The 23,666-nt window shown below is 38.2% G+C and overlaps 1 protein-coding gene across 1 annotated transcript in view; it reads right to left on the bottom strand.

Annotated features, from left to right (window-relative positions):
- The window catches only part of ROS1 (ROS proto-oncogene 1, receptor tyrosine kinase), a 222,077-nt gene that overhangs the window by 20,355 nt on the left and 178,056 nt on the right, over nt 1–23,666 (bottom strand). The window contains exons 33-40 of the mRNA XM_062187254.1: nt 19,625–19,793; nt 18,760–18,877; nt 14,725–14,915; nt 13,063–13,146; nt 8,411–8,546; nt 7,089–7,251; nt 5,677–5,741; nt 4,634–4,763 (exon numbers count right to left, since the gene is read on the bottom strand). Of these exons, the coding sequence (XP_062043238.1) occupies nt 4,634–4,763; nt 5,677–5,741; nt 7,089–7,251; nt 8,411–8,546; nt 13,063–13,146; nt 14,725–14,915; nt 18,760–18,877; nt 19,625–19,793 (1,056 nt within the window). The remainder of the gene's footprint in view (nt 1–4,633; nt 4,764–5,676; nt 5,742–7,088; nt 7,252–8,410; nt 8,547–13,062; nt 13,147–14,724; nt 14,916–18,759; nt 18,878–19,624; nt 19,794–23,666) is intronic.

The following is a 23,666-nucleotide window of genomic DNA, read 5'->3' on the forward strand; positions in this document are numbered from 1 at the left end:
CCAGGCAGTGTAACTATAGGCCCAACATCATTTTTTATATCAAGTATGAAAATGGGATTGTCCCCTAAACAGCACTCTGGCCTCAGAATCAGCCCTTAAGGCATTCAGATCTGGCTAAAAAGCCCATGAGAGTTTCTCACACATGGAAAGCCAAGACACTGTGTAAAAAAAATGACCTAAATGAAAGATCTCTGTGAGTGAGATCCCAGTGGAAAGAACGGGCCATCAAAGAAGGAGGTATCTTTCTTTGAAGGGAGAAGAGAACTTCCACTTTGATTATGGCCTTGTCTAAATAAGGTCAAAGTTTGTGAACTCAAGAGGCTTCCAAAGCCCTGGCAGCTCATGATAAGAGCCTCAGGTGATTACTAAAGTCATAAATAAGTGTGTCAATTGTTAAATCAGCAACAGGAGTCACTGTGCACTTACTCCCCACGTAGGATCTCTATTCTTAATGTGTTATACTATTGGAATTAACAATATAACTAGTATCAAACAGTACTTTATACTTTGTGTGTTTGTGTGGGTGCAGTCTGTTGAAATCTTTACTTAGTATATACTAAGTTGATCTTCTGTATATAAAGATAATTAAAAATGAATCTTAATGAAGAATGGGATGGGAGAGGAAACAGGAGATGGGATGGTTTGTGGGTGGGAGGGAGGTTATGGGGGGAAAGCCGTTATAATCCAAAAGTTGTACTTTGGAAATTTATATTTATTAAATAAAAGTTTTCTTTAAAAAATGGGATTGTTCTTCTTACGTGCCCCATACAAATTGTTAGCAAGATTATCTTTCAAGATCACAGATTACTCCTCTCATCTAAAAGAATTAGCATAAACTCTTGCACCTGTAATGGTCGAAATGATATCTAGGTAAAAAAAAAAAAAAGCCACTTGAAATTTTTATTAGTACCATAGAAAAAATTTGAAGTCCTGGGGGCCGGCACTGTGGCCTAGCAGGTAAAGCCGCTGCCTGTGGTGCCAGCATCCCATATGGGCACTGGTTCAAGAGCCAGCTGCTCCATTTCCGATCTAGCTCACTGCTGTGGCCTGGGAAAGCAGTGGAGGATAAAGCTCCTGGTTACTGGCTTCAGCCTGACTTGGCCTTGGCCTTTGCAGCCATTTGGGAAGTGGACCAGTAGATTGTTCTCTCTTTCTCTCTCACTCACACTCTCTGCCTCTGCCTCTCTGTATCTCTGCCTTTTAATTTTTTTGAAAAAATAACAAATAAACAAATGAATCTTTTTTAAAAAATTCAAAGTCCCTGCCCTGAGTCTACATTTACATACTGTCTCCCCCCTTCTGCTGGCCGACAATTGCCCTAATTCAGGCCTCTGTCATTTCTAATCAGGTGTTTCCTAAAACTTCCCATATCTCCAGCCTCCTATGGTTTCTGTAGCTGCCTATGGATGACCAATCTCCTATACAGTCAATTATGGATTCCTGAGCACAACCCTCAGGGAACATCCAGGCTGCCCAACCTCTCTCTAAGTCCATTTACTTGCCGTTGTTTCTACTCTCACAATCTGTACTTCAGTTACATGAAGCCACATGCTGTTTCTTATACCCGCCCTGCAGTTCTCAACCTCCCTTCTTCATCCCTGCTCTCATTTTCCCCTGTTATGTCCTGCCTATTCTTGATTTCCATCCATATCCATCACTGAGCATCTCACATGACACTCAGCCTCCAAATCCCTCAAATTTCTCATTGAAGGGTGAAGTTCAACTCTGCTACCTCCCCAACAATCTCATCTTTTGCTCCCAAACTAGGAATAACACTGTTGTTCTGAGACTCATTTTACCATGATCCAGCACAACTACACCTTAGATGGCAATTAGGCTCTGATCTGACTTCCAAGAAGATCATTCGTCTCCAGCCTTTTTAATTAGGTTCACTAAATAACCATGGCTTGTGTCTCAGTGCTTAATGGGCATCCTGATTGGTGCAATTGTTCCAGTGTGAAAGGAACTCTACTTTGCCCTGAGTGAAACCCACTGTACTCCTGAAGACATTCTCTGAAGTGAGAACACTGTTCTTGGAATCACTCTACTTAGTGCGTTGATCCCTACTGACAGATTTTCATAATGCTGCATGTTTGTGTGGATGTCTGACTATTACCTCCTGGTGACAACCTGCTGGGACACTTTATTACTCCATGTTGGGTCTGCTGGAATCAGATGATCTTATGGGCTGCCATCTGTTGTGCCTTTCCAGACATAGTAAGACATGGTAAGCCTTGATCTGGATCTGGTCAGAGGTTTTCATAACTCAGTGTGAAAGTGTCATTGCACTATTGTTCTAACTCCCTTCTTGGTGGTGTCCCAAACAGAAGACCTCCTACATGAAGACATCTCCATCCTTTTCAGCTGGCAGTGAACTCTCCTTCCTCTGTTCTTCTACAGAATAATCCCTATTCCATTCCAGTGGGTCCTTCTGCTTCCTACCATAAGTGACTTATTTAGCTATGACTTATATCTCTACCATATGGCAAGTTCCTTGAGAGCAAGAGCCACATCCTTCACTAGCACACAATAAATACCCAATAAAAAATTGACGAGTTAAGCTATGTCTGGAAGGCAAGACATTTCCCACTGCATATTTGCTTTATTTTTAGTGGGGTTTTGTTTTGTTTTATTTTACTTTTTTCTATCTTAATACAGTGATAGAATATCAAAGTTAAAAGCAGATTTAGGAAGCTTTTCATCTAACATTCTATTTATGGATGAAGAAACTGAGCTCCCAACAATGAAAGACAAAACCAAGGTTTTTAGTGCAGTTGCAGTTAAATTAACCCAACAAACAGAATGAAAGCAAGGACAGGTAGAAGGCTACTTGTGCTCATTTTTCTGGAATGGTGCTGCTGAGCACCATCTGTAGGGAGGGCTGGTCTCAAATGGTTTGTAGCATCAGGGGAAGCTAGTGCCTGTGGTGCCCCCTGGGGACTTAGACCTTCATTCTGACACTCTTACAGTACCTTCTCCTCTGTGAGTGGAGCAAATTGAGATGAGGCAGCCAGAAGTAAAAGCAGGGGAAGGACTGAAACCCAGTCATTGCAACCCTGTGGATACTGGGTGAAGAGAAATAATTTAAAAAAAAAAATACAGCCATGTTTTCTTTTAGTCCATCTTCATCTCCACCCACCACCACCAAAACAAAAATGAAGCTTACAGATAAATTTTCTTGTTAAAATGGAGGACTGGGTGGGGCAAGGGGGGAGGAAGGTGGTGGCTCAATGGGTTAAGCTACTGCTTGCAATGTCAAATCCCATATCAGAGTGCAGGTTCGAGTCCCACCTCCACATTCAGTACAACTTCCTGCTGATGCATCCTGGGTGGCAGCAGATGATGGCTCAAGTGTTTGGACCACTGCCACCCACCTTGGAGACCTAGATGGAGTCTCAGGCTCCAGGCTTAGGATTGGCCCAGAAATGGCTGTTGCAAGCATTTGAGGAGTGAATCACTGGATGAAGATATCTCTAAATAGATACATAATAAACAAACATTAAAAATAGGTGACGGACTGAATGTGTAAATTTTTAGTTCTACTCTCTTCTCAAACCTTACTTATTATAGTATAGGAGGAAATTTCTTTTTGAGATTTATTTGAAAGGCAGAGAAAGAGAGAGATGATACACTACCCAAATGGTTGCAACAGCCAGGGCTGGGCCCAGCTAAAGCCAGGAACTAGCAACTTCATCCAAGTCTCTCACGTGGATGGCAGGGGCTCAAGCACGTAGGCATCATCCACTGCCATCCCAGGCACATTAGTAGGGAGCTGCATAAAAAAGGAGAAATCAAGAAACAAACTGGAGTTCTCATCTGGGATGGAGAGGTGGTCAGGGTCAGGGAGTGACAATCTTCAGGAACCTACTTTATATCTCAAATGCCAAATATATGAGACAAAACAAATCACTAAATTTAAATCTGCAAATTAAAAACATTTTGGTTTTTTCCTATTAAAATGAACATTATACAGCTAAAAAAATTAAAATAAATGAGAAGACTTATAGCAGGAGCCCTGCACTCTATCTTATCTCCATCTTCCAATATGCAGATATTATGTGCTAATATTTACCTCCATGTTCTTAAATACTCAGTTTTTACTAATGATCATTGATCTTTCAATTTGGAGGAAAAAGATGGGATTGGATGGATGAAGGAGAGGATTATGAAATTAAGAATTCTGATTTGGCCAAAATAAGTTTGAGTTGCCTAATAAAATCCAAATAGATGTGTCAATGAAGTAGGGACACGTGAGGCTAGCATTCAGTCAAGACATCAGGACTGGAAATATGAGTATAGTTTGGGACATGCGGGTATATAGATGAAGGCCAGAGATATGCCTTTTCAACTCTACATAATCTCTATTCTTTGGAAAAGCATGATTCTGGCCACAAGGAGCTGTTTCCCCACTAAATACTAAAAACAGGGTCAAATGCCAGAAATATTGGCTCAGGATTCTAACTGACCAAATCCATTATGATAGGAAATTTTAGATTACTTTTCATAAAAGTCTTCTAAGATATTATCATCAGCCAAAACTGCAGCCCATTGAAGTTCAAGAAAATTAACAAGAAATTATAGAGCATTTTCATTAGAAAGCCGGTATCATGGACCTCCCACCCCCACTGCCTACCGTTGTCATCCGGGCCTTGCGCAAATAGGTGAGAAGGTCTCCTCCTTCCATCAGTTCTAAGATAATGTACTGGGGTTCATTTAGCAGACAAACACCAAGCTGCTTCAGAATGTTGGGATGATTAAATTTGCTAAAAGGTGGACAGACACAGGATGGATAACATGACAATGGCAGGAGTCAGTTGAGGGTCATTACAATGTACAGAAGTTCTTTATCCATAGTTTCTTTAAAAATTGCTGACTTATTTTCTCTAATAGAAGAAAGCTTCCTTTTTCAAGAACTGGTCTATTTGTTGCCTTAAGGAGGTAAGATGGCAACCCCTAGTGGCAATGCATAGGCATAGAATGTGTGTATGTGGTGGGGGAGGATTGTAGAAGAAATAACATTTATATTAAGTAGTTTCTGCTTTAGAAAAGACAGTAATTTTGACTAATAGCCAACTTCAAAAGATTTGAGAGCATTATGTTTTATGTCATCGCAAGTTGAGTGTAGTTTTGTACCTTTTGGAGAAACAACTGCAACATGCAGGTTTAGCCACAGCAGTTTCTTAAGACATCAAAATAAGCCCCAAACAAGTGACTGGAACCCCTAGTTAGGATCCCACTGCTTTAAGATACCCTTGAGCAGTTTCCATGACCATAAAGGGACTAGAACCCTGCAGACAAGTTTACTAAGGCAAAGGCTATTTTCACTGACATCATCACACTGAGAAAACTCTCCCTTACTCTCTATTTAACCCATTATAGCACATTTACAAGAACATAAGCACATAAAAAGCTTAACAGCTTCAGAATTCACTTGCAAAGTCTGTTCTTTTTTGAAGACTAAGGAGAGTCTTTTGCCCCAGGTGCAGGCTTTGAGGACCGATCCTATAAAATACTTGTTACTACAGATACACAGTTTATTTCTGTCTAAATTTTTCAGCCATGTTTGTTGTGGGCATGATTTGCTACGTCAGATCACTTCGGATGTTAAGAATCCAAAAAGCAGGTGGAGTAATTTCTTATCCCAAACCAACAGAATTTTCAGAGCTACCCTGGTACCTCATCAAATGTGCCTCCTTGAGAAATTCTATCTTCTCCTGGTCTGTGGACCCCTTCTTCAGAGTCTGCACAATGTAAAAATAAGTCAGGAATGAGGACAGCAGACATTTCTGAGAGCTTAGTGGGTTAATAGAAACAATCTTTATTTTGTTTTGTAATATCCACCCAGAAAGCTGGACAATGATCCCAGATATGGCACGTGCTTTGCAAATGTTAGCTCCTGTAAGTCTTAGCATTCAAGTAGGAAAATCTGTTAGATGAAAAATGTATCAGTATTTATACAAATTTCTCTCAAAATGCAGACATTCAAAAATCAAAAATATATCAAGTTTCATGTTAAGAAAGCCAATTCCTTCATTTTATACTCAGTATATATTTCTCCCATTTATTTGTTAATAATACACTATTTATTTCTTGGAGGCAACATGCCTAGTTCCCAGTAATTGTTCTAAATTAATTACAAAAATTGTGGGGTTTTTTTTGTTGTTGTTGTTTTATTTTTGACAGGCAGAGTGGACAGTAGAGGGAGACAGAGAGAAAGGTCTTCCTTTTTGCCGTTAGTTCACCCTCCAATGGCCGCCGCGGTAGGCGCGCTGCGGCCAGCGCACCATGCTGATCCAAAGCCAGGAGCCAGGTGCTTCTCCTGGTCTCCCATGGGGTGCAGGGCCCAAGCACTTGGGCCATCCTACACTGCACTCCCTGGCCACAGCAGAGAGCTGGCCTGGAAGAGGGGCAACCGGGACAGGGTCGGTGCCCCGACCGGGACTAGAACCTGGTGTGCCAGCGCCGCAAGGCGGAGGATTAGCCTACTGAGCCACGGCGCTGGCCAAAAATTGTGTTTTGAAATTCTTCACCCTCTTAGCTGGCGCCACGGTTCACTAGGCTAATCCTCCACCTTGCGGCGCCGGCACACCAAGTTCTAGTCCCAGTCGGGGCACCGGATTCTGTCCCGGTTGCCCCTCTTCCAGGCCAGCTCTCTGCTGTGGCCCGGGAATGCAGTGGAGGATGGCCCAAGTCCTTGGGCCCTGCACCCCATGGGAGACCAGGAGAAGCACCTGGCTCCTGCCTTTGGATCAGCGCGGTGCGCCGGCCGCAGCAGCCATTAGAGGGTGAACCAACGGCAAAAGGAAGACCTTTCTCTCTGTCTCTCTCTTTCACTGTCCACTCTGCCTGTCAAAAAATAAAAAATAAATAAGTAAATAAAAATAAAAATAAAAAATAAAAAAATGAAATTCTTCACCCTCCCTTACAAATAGAGCTGATTATGTGACTCAGTTCTGGTCAATAAATTAAGAGAAAAACCGCTAAGGGGGATAGAGCTTTGTAGAGAATATCTGTAATTATTTTACCCATACAAATTCATGTAAGTATGGTGACAAAAAAACATCAAGGAGTTCAAAGATCCACATTACCTTCACCGCTACTTTGATTTCTCCACTTCCAGCTCCTAAGATGTCTACTGCTGTCCCTTCATACACTTCTCCAAAGGCCCCGCTTCCCAACAAGAGACGCAGAGTTAGTTTTTCCCGAGGGAAAGTAGGAAGATTTTCAATCTCTTCTTGGGTCGGAAGAGTACTGTAAAATAACAATATTTTTGTTCTCCCAAGGTATTTATGGTTTATAAGCTTGTGTTAGTATTAGTGCTTGTGTTTGAAAGAGAAAGAGAAATCTCAGCACTTTGCAGTATTGTGCATTCCGTTGTGATAGAGTGAAATTTTGTGTTTCTATTATTACTTCCCTGTTCTACCACCTTTCCCTCAGAGAGAGCATGTTACTTCTTTCCTAGGCAGCTTCATTTTAATAGAAATAAACTTGTGCATTCATTGCTTTAAGATTTTTATTGTAGTTAGTTCTGACAAAGCTACTAGTTACAACTTCAAGTAGCCAATCTGTGTTGAAAGCTATTACAAATTAGCAATAAAAACATCTAGGTTTATAAGCTTTTACTTTGATTTTCACATCTAATCTCTTATGTAAATAAAACCTACAACAAAAATCAACTCCATTACGGTCAGATTACCTTTTATAAAACAAATATTTCCACCTGAAATATTATGAGAAAAAAATGCCTTTACATTATGTTTTGAGTTTTTAATAGAGAATTTTGAATAATAGGTACAGTATTTCCTCATCAAAGAAGAGTCACCTCTGAAAAACTAATTTAGGCCACCTGTGTACACACTTAAAATCCTTTGTTTTTGTGCATTGAATAATAAATTTCAAGTGAGGCCTATGACCAGGTAATTACTTTTTGCATAGACAATAATACTGTGTCTCATGAAAGAGATGCTTGAATATTTTCTTTAATTATGACAATGGCAGAAGTTCAGACTCATATATCTTAAAGAGCTTTTGCAGGCAATCACCTTACAAAATTTAAAATGGATGAAAAATGGCCTTAAGCACTTATACAAGATGTTTAGAATTCTTCTCTTATTAATTGCAGTCTCCAGTTAAACCAATCAGGGTACAATCTATTCTCTTCTGTTTTTTATTTTCCAATTTATGTGATGAAACACTCCAAAAGTAATGGAGTTTTGTTATTTTCCTTACAGGACTAAAGACTTAGTTAGCCATTTATCCTAGGTCACTTTTGAGAGTAGAAAAGGATATTTATACCGGAATATCGAGCATTAACCAGTACAGTCCTGGGCAATACAGGTTGTATGGAGATCCTCATTCTTGTTGTCCACTCTCTGCCTAGATACTCCATGATGGTGCCTGGGCTACTTACTGTATCGCATAGCAGGCATTAGCCAGTCCCACTCCAGCGCCCAGACCTCGCAATTCAGCCAGTTCTTTGTCTTCGTTTATAAGAATGGTCAGCCCTTCTTTGGAAGTCTTTTGATTCTTTAATCTTCTATGCCAGACTGAAAAGGAAAGAGATAAAACTAAGAAACTAAAATATTGCTTCTTTTTCCTTTAGGAAATGTTAACAATTCATTTTGAAGGTTTAGATATAAGGACACAGTTGCTAGCACAACAAACTTAATTTAAAAATATATCCATAAATAGAAAACTCATTTACATTCAGGTGAAAAGCCATATAAAAACAAACACAATATACTGCATCAATCTTCATCTCATTTCTCAGAATAAAGTTGAATTCATTTCATACTACTGCTACAAGCAACTTGACATTGCAACTTATTTCTCCAAATCACCCATGAACTAGAGTCAAAATAAACCAAAGCTGGGGCCGGCACCATGGCAAAGCGGCTAAAGCCGCCGCCTGCAGTGCCGGCATCCCATATGGGTGCCGGTTCGAGTCCCGGCTGCTCCACTTCTGATCCGGCTGTCTGCTATGGCCTGGGAAAGCAGTGGAAGATGGCCCTGCCTGGAGGAAGCTCCCAGCTCCTGGCTTCAGATCAGCACAGCTCTAGACGTTGTAGCCAACTGGGGAATGAACCAGCAGATAGAAGATCTCACTCTCTCTCTCGCTCTCTCTCTCTCTCTCTCTGCCTCTCCTTTCTCTGTGTAACTCTGACTTTCAAATAAGTAAATAAATCTTTAAAAAATAAAATAAAATAAATAAACCAAAGCAAACTTGCATAATAATTATTAATGAAAGAAATTCATTTCTAAATCTAGACATTTTTGGGTTATATTTGATTTACTTCAAGGCATGCTTCAAGATAATGACATATTTTTTACAAAGTAAAAGAGTGCATATCCATTGCTGTTCATACACACATATTCAAACACATGGGAACATTATTAGAATGAAATCCACCAAATGATGGTAGCAGTGCCACCCACAAGCTGATTGTTAAATCAAGAGTGACTTGTATTGTCTTCTTTGTACAAAAAGTTATTTTTATAATGATTTTAATGTTATTTTTAAATATGAAAATATAATTATGTAAATACAATAACCCATTTGTGCTGGAACATTGACTAGTACAAAAGTTGAAAACAGCAAAGATGTTCTGAGATATGAATGTTATAATTTGAATTTTAGTTCATGGTGGCTTCTGTATCCAAAAGATTAGTTTTATTCAGCTGAAATTCCATCTGAGGGACCACCCAGGGAAAAGTCAGTACCTTTGTTGATGCAAAGGTTTTTCAAATCTGAAATGCTGTCACCACATTCCCCCTCTAAAGTTCCAGTACAAGTCCACCATCCCCAATGATACCTTCTGAGACCTCTAAAACTTCTGTTGATGTCTCATCTCTAAACTTAGAAGACAAGTTGCACTTACCAGTGCATCTCCTACATCACTGTTATGTGCATTTCACAGACTATTCCCTCTTGTTTTTATTTAACACATAGTTTGTTATTTTCCTTTTCACACAAGTGTATCTTATCTTCTTCATTAAATGACAAACTCCTCAAGTCAACAATTGCATTTTATCACTTTATATTTCCTTCCACTCCTACGTTAAAGCTGTGCATTTGGTATGACCACCCATCAAAGTAAAGAATGTTGATGCTTTTTTTAAAATTCTTGTTTGAATTTTATACTTATAATTAAGACTGATTAGAATCCTCAGCACAATACAATTTTTAAAATAATTTATGACTTTTCATTACTTTAATAATTCAATTTTCTCATGCATTCACACACACCTACTAGTAAAACTACATGAACTGCTACTAAAAGCAAAGGACCAAATTAGCTTAGCTATAATCAAAAAATCCATGAGTTCTGAACAGAATAAAGACCTTCAAGTCCTGAGAATGTGATATCCATAGAATGTCTTGAAAGCACAATAGCTGGTCTGAAATTATCTCATATTCATCCACTAGAGTCATGGATTTGAGCAATGGTGAAGAACAAGTAGGTGATGAACAAGTAGGGAAGCAAAGGTCAGATAAAGGATTCTTCATGTACTACTTCTTCCCAGTAGAAGAGCAGACATGCAGTCAAGGCTATATGCCAACTGTCAAATATACTGCAATCATATGCATAATTCTGGAGGGACTGGCTTAGTGGCACAAACATCAGCTGTACAATACTTAGAACCTTGGAACCAAGGTTAAAATTCTGGCAGGGTCAGCTGAAATTTTTAGCTTTCCAAGTTAGCTGAAGGAGTTCTACCTATTATGTGCATGGGATCTTTGAAAAGAAATCATTCACATTTTAAAGTGTTTTAGAGCATATAATTCCTATCAGTTTGGAGAAAGAATAAAGATTTAGAACTCTTAGCAAAACATTGGCTTTATTTATCTTGAAAGAGTTCAACTTTATGTTTGAATCTTTTCTTCCAACTTTCCCTTATAACTTTTTAAGACACAGTTTCCTGAACTGTGCTTGAGCATTCTTTTCTGGTAAGTATCATGTCTTCTTTATAATGCTTCAGTGAGATAGGGACTATTAACATCAGCAAAGGAAAGGGGAGGACATGTATGAAGGATCTTCAAAAACTTCGTGGAGAATTCATGTTATGAAAAACTATGCATAGATTTAATTTTTGGGCACCAAAATAAGAATCTTTTAATTTCATTTTCCATAAACTTTTTGAAGTACCTTCTTATCTTATAACCAAAACCAGGACATTTTGGAGACTAAAAGTGATATTAATATTTATGTTGAAATAATAAGAATAAGCAGAATATGTGATCACTATGATCATCCTTTATTTGATTGTCCTTTTTGGGGTTATCACTGTGTTTTCTCATCATTAAACTAAATCTTAAAAAAAGGAGGGAGGTACTTCTAGCACACTGACATAAAATGAATACTGGAAAATAACCAACTTTATATTTACTTAGTCTAATTCTTCTGTTTTTCTGGTCATTTATAGATGAGCATAGATTTGAATAAGCAGGTTAGACATCTGAAGAGAGAGTAGATCCTACAAGCCAGAACTGGCACTTCTGCAAAAGAAGCCCTGGTCATTCCAAATCAGGCTGTTTGTATGGAGACCAAAACTATCCTCACCACAGATTGTCACTGCCTCCCATTAATTCTACACTTTTTTGGACTCATAGTTATTTTTCTTTTATTTATTTATTATATTTATTTCAAACTATAAGCTATAAAATGCTAGATACGTAGCCAATCATAAACAAGTACTGTTTTTAAAAAAGTTAAAAGATGGTACCCTTAGAAGTAGTTTTATCTAAAATATACCATGAATCATAAATACAGATCTATTTTTCATAGTCACCCTACATTAGAAAATAACATGAAAGTTAGTGCTTATGAAAGTCTAGTAACATTGTGACCTTTATGAACTTAATCAGGTCATGTTTCATGTAAAAGATTATGTAAATTAAAAGATATAAATCAAGATAAATTAATCAGTATGATCAAATAAACAGTTTATTATCCATTTTTTATTTTTTATTTTTTTAACTTTTATTTAGTAAATATAAATTTCCAAGGTACAGTTTATGGATTACAATGGCTTCCCCCCCAAACTTCCCTCCCACTTGCACCCCTCCCATCTCCCACTCCCTCTCCCATTCCATTCACATCAAGATTCATTTTCAACTATCTTTATATACAGAAGATTGATTTAATATATATTAAGTAAAGATTTCATCAGTTTTCACCCACACAGAACATGAAGTGTAAAATACTGTTTCATTATTATCCATTTTTAAATCTATGGAGTAGGTGCTAGCCGAGCAGTTAAGAGGCCTGTGTCTCCGCCGGCATCCCATATGGGCGCAGGTTCTAGTCCTGGCTGCTCCTCTTCAATCCAGCTCTCTGCTATGGTCTGGGATAGCAGTAGAAGATGGCCCAAGTGCTTGGGCCCCTGCACCCACAAAGGAGACCAGGAAGAAGCGCCTGGCTCCTGGCTTCGGATCGGGTCAGCTTCGGCCTTTGCAGCCATTTGGGGAGCGAACCAAAGGAAGGAAGACCTTTCTGTCTCTCCCTCTCACTGCCTATAACTCTACCTCTCAAATAAATAAATAAAATCTTTAAAAAAAAAAAAAAAGAGGCCTGTGTCTCATGTCAGGGTTTGAGTCCCAGTTGCAGCTCCTGACTGCAGCTTCTTGCTTATGTATACCCTGAGAGAGACAGCAGTGATGGTTCAAGTAATTGGGATGCTGCCATTCTCCTAATAGTCCAGAACTACAGTCCTGGCTCCCTACTTCAGCCTGGGCCATTCCCTAGCATTGCAAGTATTTGAGGAGTAAACCCATACAAGGGAGATCTCTCTGCATCTGTCTGTCTGTCTTTGTCTCTCTGTCTCTTTCACTCTCTACCTCTCAAATTAGTAAGTAAACTTTTTTTAAAAAAAATTTTATTTAGTGAATATAAATTTCCAAAGTACAGCTTATGGATTACAAAGGCTTCCCCCCCACACACAACTTCCCCCACCCCCCGCAACCCTCCCCTTTCCCACTCGCTCTCCCCTTCCATTCCCATCAAGATTCATTTTCAATTCTCTTTATATACTTTTAAATGAAATAAAATATATAATACTTACCAAATGCCAAGGGGATTATAACAATCAGAAATATTCCAACTATAATAACAAGTATAAAACTTGTTTCAGGTATCCAGAAGCCATCTAATGATAGAAAAGAGGAAAAGAAATTAATTTACAGAATAAAGTTAAACAGGCTCAGTTCTATCCAAGCACATAAAGAGTGACATGCCAGAGCCTAGTAGACTTTTGAAAGCTAATTGTTACACAGTTGTAGTTTGAATTCATACACAATGAGAGTGTTCATATCACAGGAAAGCAAAATCAAGGTTTTTTTTTTTTCTTTTCTTATCCAGAAAGCCAGTCTACCAGCACACCATTGGAACTCATGCACCCAATCTTCTACTTTATAGTAGCTGAAGATACATATATAATCTTTTCTGTGAATTTGAGACAAACTGAATATTATATAGTTGGAAATAATTTTGTAATATCTTCATACACACTAATTACACAGATATTAACCTCCAAAATATAAACATGGTTACTTTCTGTTCAGTAGAGAAGACAAAGATGGCCTGCTGATCCAGTTTAGCTGCAGTAACTAGATGGCTTTTATATTTTTTAAGTAATATTTTCAAAAACAAGAATATATTACAGAAAACAAAAGGAGCTCACAATTGTTTGTCAAGCTCTTACATAGATAACTGTATATAATGTAATAAGAATGCTTTATGTTTTATATAGAATGAGTGTATGCAATGTTTAATAACTCATTTTCTCCAAGAAGCATCAGTTTAGCATTATAGTAAGTTCATTTAGGTTAGGTATTAGAGAATGAGAAGAATTTTAAGTTGGCAGAAAGGACGGGAAAGGAAATCTCAGCTAAGGGGTGCAGGGTGGTAATGGGGGCCAAATAGAAGGCCGAAGACCTAGTGACATAAAAGCTTTTTACAAGCCTGATATTGTTGTAGCATAGGGGCAAATATTAGGGAAAAATGAATCACAATTGGAGGACAACCACAGAAGATCTTACAGGCCACACAGAAGTTTCTCACTGATTCTGAGGGCAGTGAATGAAGAATCATTTTGGGTATTCAGAGAGAGGCTAAGTAGTCTAGTTTGTGCTTCAGCTATATTAACTGTCAGAAGTGTGATAAAATTAAGAACACAGGCAAGAAATGATACTAAAATTAGGATAGCCAAGGTTCAAATAGCAAGCCAGAAACTCATCAGAGAGAAATTTAGATTGTGAAATCAATAGAACCCAGTGACTGAGAGAAAAATCAAATACAGCTGAGGCTTCCAGCCTGTGTGATTAGAAAGATAATACACCATGAACTAAAATCAGATGCACAATAGAAGAAGGAACTATTAGGGAAGTTAAAGAATAGATTTAGATCTCTTGTGTATAAAGTGAAAATACTAAGAACAGGATAATAAGGCTGGACAGATAAACACCAGATTGCGGATAGCCTTGGGAGCCTCCTTAGGAGCATGGAAATAGTAGGCATAAAAGAGTAGGTCATTATTACTGAGAGGAAAGACTATATGATTGTGATGGTGTTTTAGTAAGATCACATCAGATGTATTGAATAGTTCAATAGAGTGGCTAATATGTTATACAGTCATTATAATTCTTATTAATGTTGAGAATATACCTACCAATATCACTGAACCTTTATGTATAAGCTGGTTTTCTAGACAGACATTGTAACATACCTCCAGCTAGTAAAATATTCTCACTGATTCCACTATATTCACCAAATCCCAGGTTATTTGCAGCTGCAACTCTGAATTGAAATGTTCCTTTCAGGTTTTTGGATTTCCATGTGCAAATGCTGCTGCAGGATCCATTAAATGCCATCTTCCACCTCACATTCTGTTTTTGTGAATCATTTGAAGTGCCCTCTCTGCAAAAGCAACAGAGAAATACTAAATATAGAAAATATGTGTGATAATATAGGTGTTACTTCTAATTGATCATGTATCATGTTATTGATAACTACAAAGAATCTGCTTGCAAGTTGTAACCTTGAATCTCATTCATCTCACATGATCTGGTGACTGAACATGGCATGCTTTTATAAAATCATTCTAGTGATGCATGGAGCCAAACAATTTAGCCCACCAAGAAGTCTATGAATAATCAATGGCCAACAGAAGATGAAGATCATTTATTTACTATTTTCAAAATTTTTATTTTCACTATATTAAAAAGTAGAGAAACAGAAAGATGTTCCATCCACTGGTTCACTCCAAATGACCGCAACAGCCAAGGCTGGATCACACCAAACCAGAAGAACACATTTTTAGTCTCCCAAGTGCATGGCAGGGACCCAAGTACTTCAGTCATGATCTCCTACCTCCCAGGATACACATTGTCAGGAAGCTATTTTAGAAGCAGAGAAGCCAGGACTGAAACTAGACACTCCAGTATGGGATGCAGGCATTCCAAATGATGTAATAACCACTGAGTGGAAAAAAAAAAAAAAACTTGCTCCCCTTTTCCTACTATAAGAATACACAAACTATTTTAATAATTCCAAACACATAAAACAATTGTAGGGGCCAGCACTGTGGCACACTGGATTAAAGCCTTGGCCTACAGTGCCAGCATCACATATGGTTGCCAATTCGAGACCTGGCTTCTCCACTTTCAATCAAGCCCCTGCTAATGCACCTGGGAAAGCAGTAGAAGATAGTCCAAGTCCTTGGGCCCCTGTACTCATGTGGGAGACCCAGAAGAGGCTCCCTGCTTTGGATCAGCCCAGCTCCAGCTGTTGCAGCCATATGGGTAATGCACCAGCAGAAGAAAGACCTTTCTCTTTCTGTCTCTACTTCCCACTGTAACTTTTTCAAATAAGTAAAATAAATCCTTTTAAAAAAAAGCAATTATAATTTTTAACTGGGGAGTTTTTATTCTTCTTAAGATTCATTCTGTAATTTGTTATTTATTTATATTATATCTGGAAAAAATACAGAATATAGAATGGATAAAGAAAGTGTGATAGTACCACTACCAATGTTATCATAATGTTTGAGATTCTCAACCTCAGTGTTTCCTTGTGTATTGTCTACACTATACTTCAAAGTCAATTTGCATTGTTCTTTAGGTGAAACAGGGAAAGAGAACAAGACTTGAATTCAGAACACATGAAAGTAATGGCTTTAACAGAACCACTGACTGAAGGCAAGCTTAAGGTCTTCTAATTATGTATTCTCTAATAGTTAAGAACATTTCAAGTCTGAAACTTTCCAGAATGCAATGGTTTTAGGACTGAGTACCAATGCATAGTAAGTTTAGGGATGTGTAGTAGAAATTAGTTCTGCCCCTGCTAACTGAGGGGCCATCCTGAGCTAGCAGCAAGATATGGAGGGCTCGACCTCAGGAGCAGCCGTGAATGGGTGACATCAAAAGGGAAGCAGCATTGATCCCAACTGTTTCCAGGGGCTAAGATTCTAGAGATCATCCTGGGTTAAAGCATTGTAACATCCTGACATTTTGTGAAGTCTCATATTAAGCACTGGCAATTCCACTTTTTAATAAGTCTGATCCAAGAGAAAGAGGCCCTTGAAAAAAGTGGCTTTTCACAGATATTGCCGCTGAGGAAGAGAATCAATATTTCTGCCATTGTTTCAGCATGTTGCATTTACAACACGATTTTTATTTACACATGTTTCATTGCATTGAGTCTTCACTATAACTTAGAGGTAAATAGCACCATTCTCATTCTATAGATGAAAAATTAAGTTCAAACATGGAAAAGAAAAATATTTAAACATGATCTGTGCACAATATTGAATATTGAGCCCCCAAACAATATTGAAGATTGTCCACTCAGATCCTGTGACTGTGACCTTGCTTGGAAATAGGGTTAAGGCAGAAGTAATTATGTTAAAATGAGATCATACTAGATTAGGATGTGCTATAATCCAATGACAGTGTCTTTATAAGAAAAGGAAGATTTGGACACAGATGCAAACAAGAATACCACGTGGTGATGGAGGCAGATATTTGAGTGAGCATCTATAAGCAAGGGACATCAACAATTGCTGATAACCACCAGAAGCTAAAAAGAGGCAAGGAAGGATATCTCCTTAGAAACTTTAGAGACAGCATGTTCTTACTGACACCTTGATTTCATAGTTACAACCTTTAGAACTATAGGAAGTTCTAAGAAATTCTTCTGTTTTGACTTAACAAATTGACATTCTTGTTTATGATGTCAGTGATCTCCCTAGGCTTTTGTCATGAGTTGCCAAGGCTATGGAAGCCTTTTGAGTTCACCAACTCCGATCTTATTTAGACAAGGTCATAGTCAAAGTGGAAGTTCTCTCCTCCCTTCAGAGAAAGGTACCTCCTTCTTTGATGGCCCGTTCTTTCCACTGGGATCTCACTCACAGAGATCTTTCATTTAGGTCATTTTTTTTTTGCCAGAGTGCCTTGGCTTTCCAAGCCTATAATACTCTCATGGGCTCTTCAGCCATATCCTAATGCCTTAAGGGCTGATTCTGAGGCCAGAGTGCTGTTTAGGACATCTGCCTTTTTATGAGTCTGCTATGTATCCTGCTTCCCAACATTTTCATCAACAAGTATAGATCCTAACTAGTATCCTACTTAAATAACTTATTTTGGGATATTAATGTCAGAGCAATTTATTGCGACATGCTATAGTCCTAACAATGGAGGCTCAGGGCAAGGATCATGTAAAGTGTATAGATGAAGCTATACACCTAAGGTTTCACTGAGGTGAACACACTGAAGGTATCCTGGCAAGAATTATGATGTGACCTGCTTGAACACAATTCCAGTCACAGACCACCAAGACAGTTCTGTAGGTCAGAATGCATTTTGCGCTGCATGAAAAACCTTAAGAGAAATTTTTAAAAGGTTTTGATTAGAAATAAGGGCAAGGAAATTCTCTAGCATGAGCAGGAAATTTTTTTAATGTTATGAGAATGCCAGAGCAAGATGAAGCAAAAATAGATCTGAAACTCAAGTTGCCAGGATGATAATTATGGACGTGACTTTTGTCCTTGGAGCATCTTAAAAGGTGGTTTTATAGTCCCGTGAGGGGAGTGTCTTCAGAATTTGGAATTCTCCCCTTAAGCTGGCATGAAATCAATCCTTGTGAGCCAGCTTTGACTCACTGAGCTCCCCACACTGGCCAGGTCTGAGGCTGCATGTGTTTATCAGTCGCTGGTTTTCATCGACAGTGCACTTTCAGTCCCCAGGAACACACTGCAAACTGTAGTCTTGACAATAGATAGGGAATCTTATGTGACCTATACACTTCAGTTCAATACATATTTTTAACCTAATTTTACATTCTGGAAAATACCTTGCATATTGCTAGTTCTCACCATGAGGATTCACTTTGTTAAAATAAATTATCATTAGAAATGTATATACATGCCATCATCTGACATCAAACATCTGCTCAGCTTCTTAAACAGAATAGATACTAAGTAAATATTGGTTGCCAGAGCTGAGGACTGCACGATTTTCATAAAATTATATAATGTGCATTTACAGATTTCTGAGAATGATGTTCTCTGTCTTATAACTAGTATCCTAAGGCTGACCTCTAGGAATTGAGCAAAAGATGCAATGATGGACATAAGGTCCTTAAATGAAAGATCTTTTTTGTTTATATATAAATACACTTTCATAAGCATCGTTACTTTTGATCATCTTACAACTAACTGTTTTGTTCTGTGTAGTTTACAAAACACTTCTACAAACAGACATACCTGATCTCAAGGATATAGTACAAAAGTCTACTTCCATTATCTTCAGCTTGTTCCCAATGTATTGAGTTTTCACTCCCTTCTAATAATTTAGGAGTGCCTGGTTTACTTGGAACTCCAGCTATGAGGAGAAAAGAAGGAATAGTGATTGATATATTAGAAGAATAATTTTGCATTGATATCTTTCTACAGAAAATGTTTACTAACAGAAAACGCAAATACATTAAAGAACATTTTTAAACATCCTGCCTGTTATGCCACAGCATCAGTCCCGTTTTGAAACATTTGGATATGACTACATATTTTTAAATGAGTACCTGAATCTTTGATTTGTTATAGATTAGATGGACTCATGATAGAATTAACAATATGGCTCAGCTTTACACAAACCAAGTATTTGTATTTATTAATACAAATGGAAACTTTCACAAGCTCTGGGGCACTTTCCCTTCATTCTAATAGGGTTCAATTTTGGGTGAGTTTCAGAGCACTAATTGAATAGACTGGTTAGATTTTTCAATTTCAGTTTCTGGAATACAGTAGTCACTTTACAAGTATTTGTTGAATATTCAGTAATACTATTTTTATTTAGTCTTCACTGAAAAATACCATTGTTAAACAGGAAATCAGAATACTAAAAGGAGAAATAATTTAATAATTTTCCCAGTTTAGAATGCTGAAAAACCAAGGCAGAATTATTTTATTATCGCCTGGAAGAACCCATGAGTCTTCAATTTATTCACTCAAGCTCTAGAAATAATAATGTAAAGTGTACTCTTTTAAAGAAAATTTTCAAGCTCTAGGATTGGTGAAATAAGTGATGAGAAAAGAACTAAGTTTTCCAAAGGGTGGTAACTATAGTACTCACCTTTTGTCTTAAAGCTCTCTGGAAGTGAGGTGCTATTTTCTCCTGTTGTATAAACCACCACTACTCGGACATTATAGGAAGTGTAAGGTTGGAGATCGGAGATGTTACAGACGTAAATATGACCTTGGCTGCATGAAGTTTTAACATGGTAAAACTCATTGTATCTCCACTATAAAAAGAAGTCTAAATTAATATTTTTGTTTTCTTAAAACAATCTTCCTTACATACAGAAATATGCAGGTCCATGGCACGTGATTAAAACCTTAAGTCTACTTTATATTAAAGAATCCTCACTACCTATAGCTGTTGTACTTTTTATGACAACTACAATGAACATGATGACAGTTCTTAAGATGAGCCCTAGGTGGGAAATGCCCCCTCTGACTCTCTAGCATCAGAGAAAATCCAGAGCTGTGATGCTCCAAAATCTCCAAAAATGGATCCCTACAATAACTGAGGATGGCCATGGATGCAAGTTCACAGCCCAGGAACAATGATGTCATCAACTTCAGGGATTTACTAATTCCAAAATAACATTTGTATTCTTTGAAGAAGTCCATAGTGACTTTCAAACATAAACATTTAGGTTTTACCTCCTAACACTCTCACCAGATATGTGATAATATCTTTACTTTTACACATAGGAAGCCTAGATCTCTAAAAGAAAGAATTTTTTTTGTCCATTATCATGTAGCTCCTAATTAACAGGGTTAAAAAAAATACAGGAAATCTTGCTTTCATTCCCCTTTAAATATTGATTCTCTAATTTCAGCTCTCTGCAACTTCTTTCTTTTAAAAAGTTCATGTATTCAGATCCTTAATATCATTTTTTAAAATGGTGATTGCTTTTCATGTAACATCCAAATCAGGAAAGACAGAGGATGTGGCATTTTGTCAAGGGTTCTTGGTGTATTTTTCCTAGTAGAGTTTCCTAGGAAGGTCAGTTTCCATAAATAAACTTTGCTTTATATCTCCTTTTTCATTTAGCATTCACAAGGTCACATCATTTCATCATTTCATTAGATGGACACTTTATAATAGTTTCCTATTCAATTAGGAATGACCTTTTATAGCACCTTCAGGGAGTGGACCACCATATAACACACTGAAAAGGAGAAAAAGGGATGGAGGGCAGAAAAAGAGGAAAAAAACAGAAATGTTTTTTGATGTTGAGGACATTACTTGCACTAAAGGCATAAGTGTATCACTCTTACTGAGACAGATCACATAATGAAACAGATACAGTGAATCTATAATATTCACTCTGAAACTTCCAAGAGAAAAGATTAATTCCTGGCCAAAAACAAAAACAAAAACAAAAAAAATCTTAGCTCTTTTTGCTCTTTCCTTCTTAATTATCTGTCATAGAAATTACCCCAAAGCAGTAATCTAGGTAATCCAACATTCCATACCATCCAGAAATTATCAGAAATCCTGCAAATGTTGGGGCGATGTCTGACTGAGGGCACTGCTGGAAAACGGCAGAGTATTGGCTTCCCTACAGCAATGAATGTTCTGGGCAGACCACCAACATGGAGTGGTGCCATGGACTAGACCAGTAAATCACAAGGGAGTCAGGACCTTCCATTTGTCAGAGGCCAACAAGTGCAGAGGTGAAGCCTGCCCCAGGAGAATTTTAGAATTGTTTGGGTAGGAGTTCGCTAAGATATCTCAGAGACTGTAACTTCAGAAACTTTAGGGTTTGGCAGGGGTTTTCTTCAGCAGCTGAGGAAAAAAACAATTTTAATGAAGAGTATGAAAATAATTAGCAAAGCAAAATAGATGGTTTCTCTCCAGTAGTAAATAGAGTATGTTTTTCTTTTATGCGGTGTTGTGATTTTTAAGTCTATGGAAAATAAGATTTAAATAGAAACTTGGCCTTATGTTCTACTTCTTCATTTTCCAGATAAAGAAACTTTCAAGGAAAACAAATATAGACTTAAAGTTTACCCTTTTGACTATAGGGGGCGGAGCCAAGATGGCGGAATAGTGAGGGCGTGCACCAATAGTCCGGGAAAAGATAGTTTAATAAAAGTGGAGTTACTGTAGCCTCAGGAAAAGACTCAGAAAAAAAAGTACAGAAGAAACTCTTCCGGATCTAGTGGATGTGACACAGAGGACCTACGGGGAGAGCAAGGTCGCACACTGCCGAATCGCGGGAGCAGAACCAAGAGAGCGGGGAGCCACAGGAGCCCAGCTGCAGAAGCCCAGCTGCAGAATCTGCACGCCAGTGCTGGAAGGGGAGGTGAGACAAAAACCTCTAGGTAACCCGAGACATTGGCAGGGAAAGGCAGAACGAGGCCTGAGGTCCCACTGGGGAAAGTGCACCAGGCTGACTGGAGGAGAGAAAAAAATGAATAAATAAGGGGAACCGGCAGGGACACTAGCCCCTCTCTCCACTCACCTTACAAAGCCAAGCAAGACAAAGAGCAGGCACCATTTTACGTATGTAAAACAAATCGGTAACCTTGGCAACCCAGTGAGAGACTGCAGAGAAATTTGAGACCACACTAAGGGATGAATAAATTATTTGTGTAGTCCCAGGGATAAGCAGACAAATACCCACAGAGCCCAGATTTCATATATATACAGCAACTACCCTCAATTCCACTCAGCTGTGTGGAATTACTTCCCAACGGAGTCAAAAAAAAGAGAGAGAGAGAGAGAGAGAGAGAGCGAGCCAGAGAACAATCTGGGTGAGTCAAAATTGGCACACCTTTAACCCTGAAGAACCAGAGCTCTCAGGCCACACCCATCTCAAGCCTCTAAGGCTCCATCAAAGGCAGACAGTCCACTTAATACAGTCATAGTATAACAAGAAAAAACATCACAGCAAAGGAATCAAAGAATATCTCCAATATGCCAAACAATCATAGAAACCAAGGTAACAACAGCAAGGAAGACACTATGATGCCCCCAAATGAAAAAGACACCCCAATTCAAGATTATGAAGATGATGAGATAGAAGAAATGCAAGAAGCGGATCTCAAAAAATTGATGAGAACATTAAGAAGTTCACAAAAACAAATTCTTGATCTACAGAAATCCTTAATGGACAAGATAGAAAATCTTTCTTGTGAAAATGAAATATTAAGGAGGAATCAAAATGAAATGAAACAACTAGTAGAACAAGAAACTGTGAGAGTGATGAGAAACCATAATGAAATGAAGAATTCAATAGATCAAATGAAAAACACATTAGAGAGCCTTAAAAACAGAATGGGTGAAGCAGAAGAGAGAATATCGGACTTAGAAGACAGAGAACAGGAAAGGAAACAGGCAAACCAAAGAAAAGAAGAGGAAATTAGAAATCTAAAAAATATTGTTGGGAATCTATAGGATACTATTAAAAAACCCAACATTCAGGTAAAAGGAGTTCCTGAAGGCATGGAGAGGGAGAAAGGATTAGAAGGCCTTTTTAGTGAGATACTAGCAGAAAATTTCCCGGGTTGGAAAAGGACAGAGACATCCTAGTACAGGAAGCTTGTAGAACCCCTAATAAACATGACTAAAAGAGATCCTCACCATGACATATTGTAATTAAACTCACCACAGTGAAACATAAAGAAAAGATCCTAAAATGTGCAAGAGAGAAACGCCAGATTACTCTCAGAGGATATCTAATTAGACTCACAGCTGACTTCTCATCAGAAACCCTACAAGCTAGGAGAGAATGGTAAGACATAGCCCCGGAACTAAGAGAGAAAAACTGCCAGCCCAGAATATTATATCCTGCAAAGCTCTCATTTGTGACTGAAGGTGAACTAAAGACCTTTCACAGCAAACAGAAATTGAAAGAATTTGTTGCCACTCGTCCTGCCCTGCAAAAAATGCTTAAAGATGTGCTACACACAGAAACACAGAAACATGGTCATCAATATGAAAGAAGGTAAAGGAAGGAAACCTCACAGCAAAAGATCACAGGAATTTCAAAACATATATTGGAAAATATCTTTGGCAAATCGTAGGGCAAAGTTACTACTTATCAATAGTCACATTCAATGTTAATGGCCTGAACTGTCTGGTTAAAAGACACATATTG

Source organism: Lepus europaeus, chromosome 3 (assembly GCF_033115175.1).
Source record: "Lepus europaeus isolate LE1 chromosome 3, mLepTim1.pri, whole genome shotgun sequence".
Classification (NCBI taxonomy): Eukaryota; Metazoa; Chordata; class Mammalia; order Lagomorpha; family Leporidae; genus Lepus; species Lepus europaeus.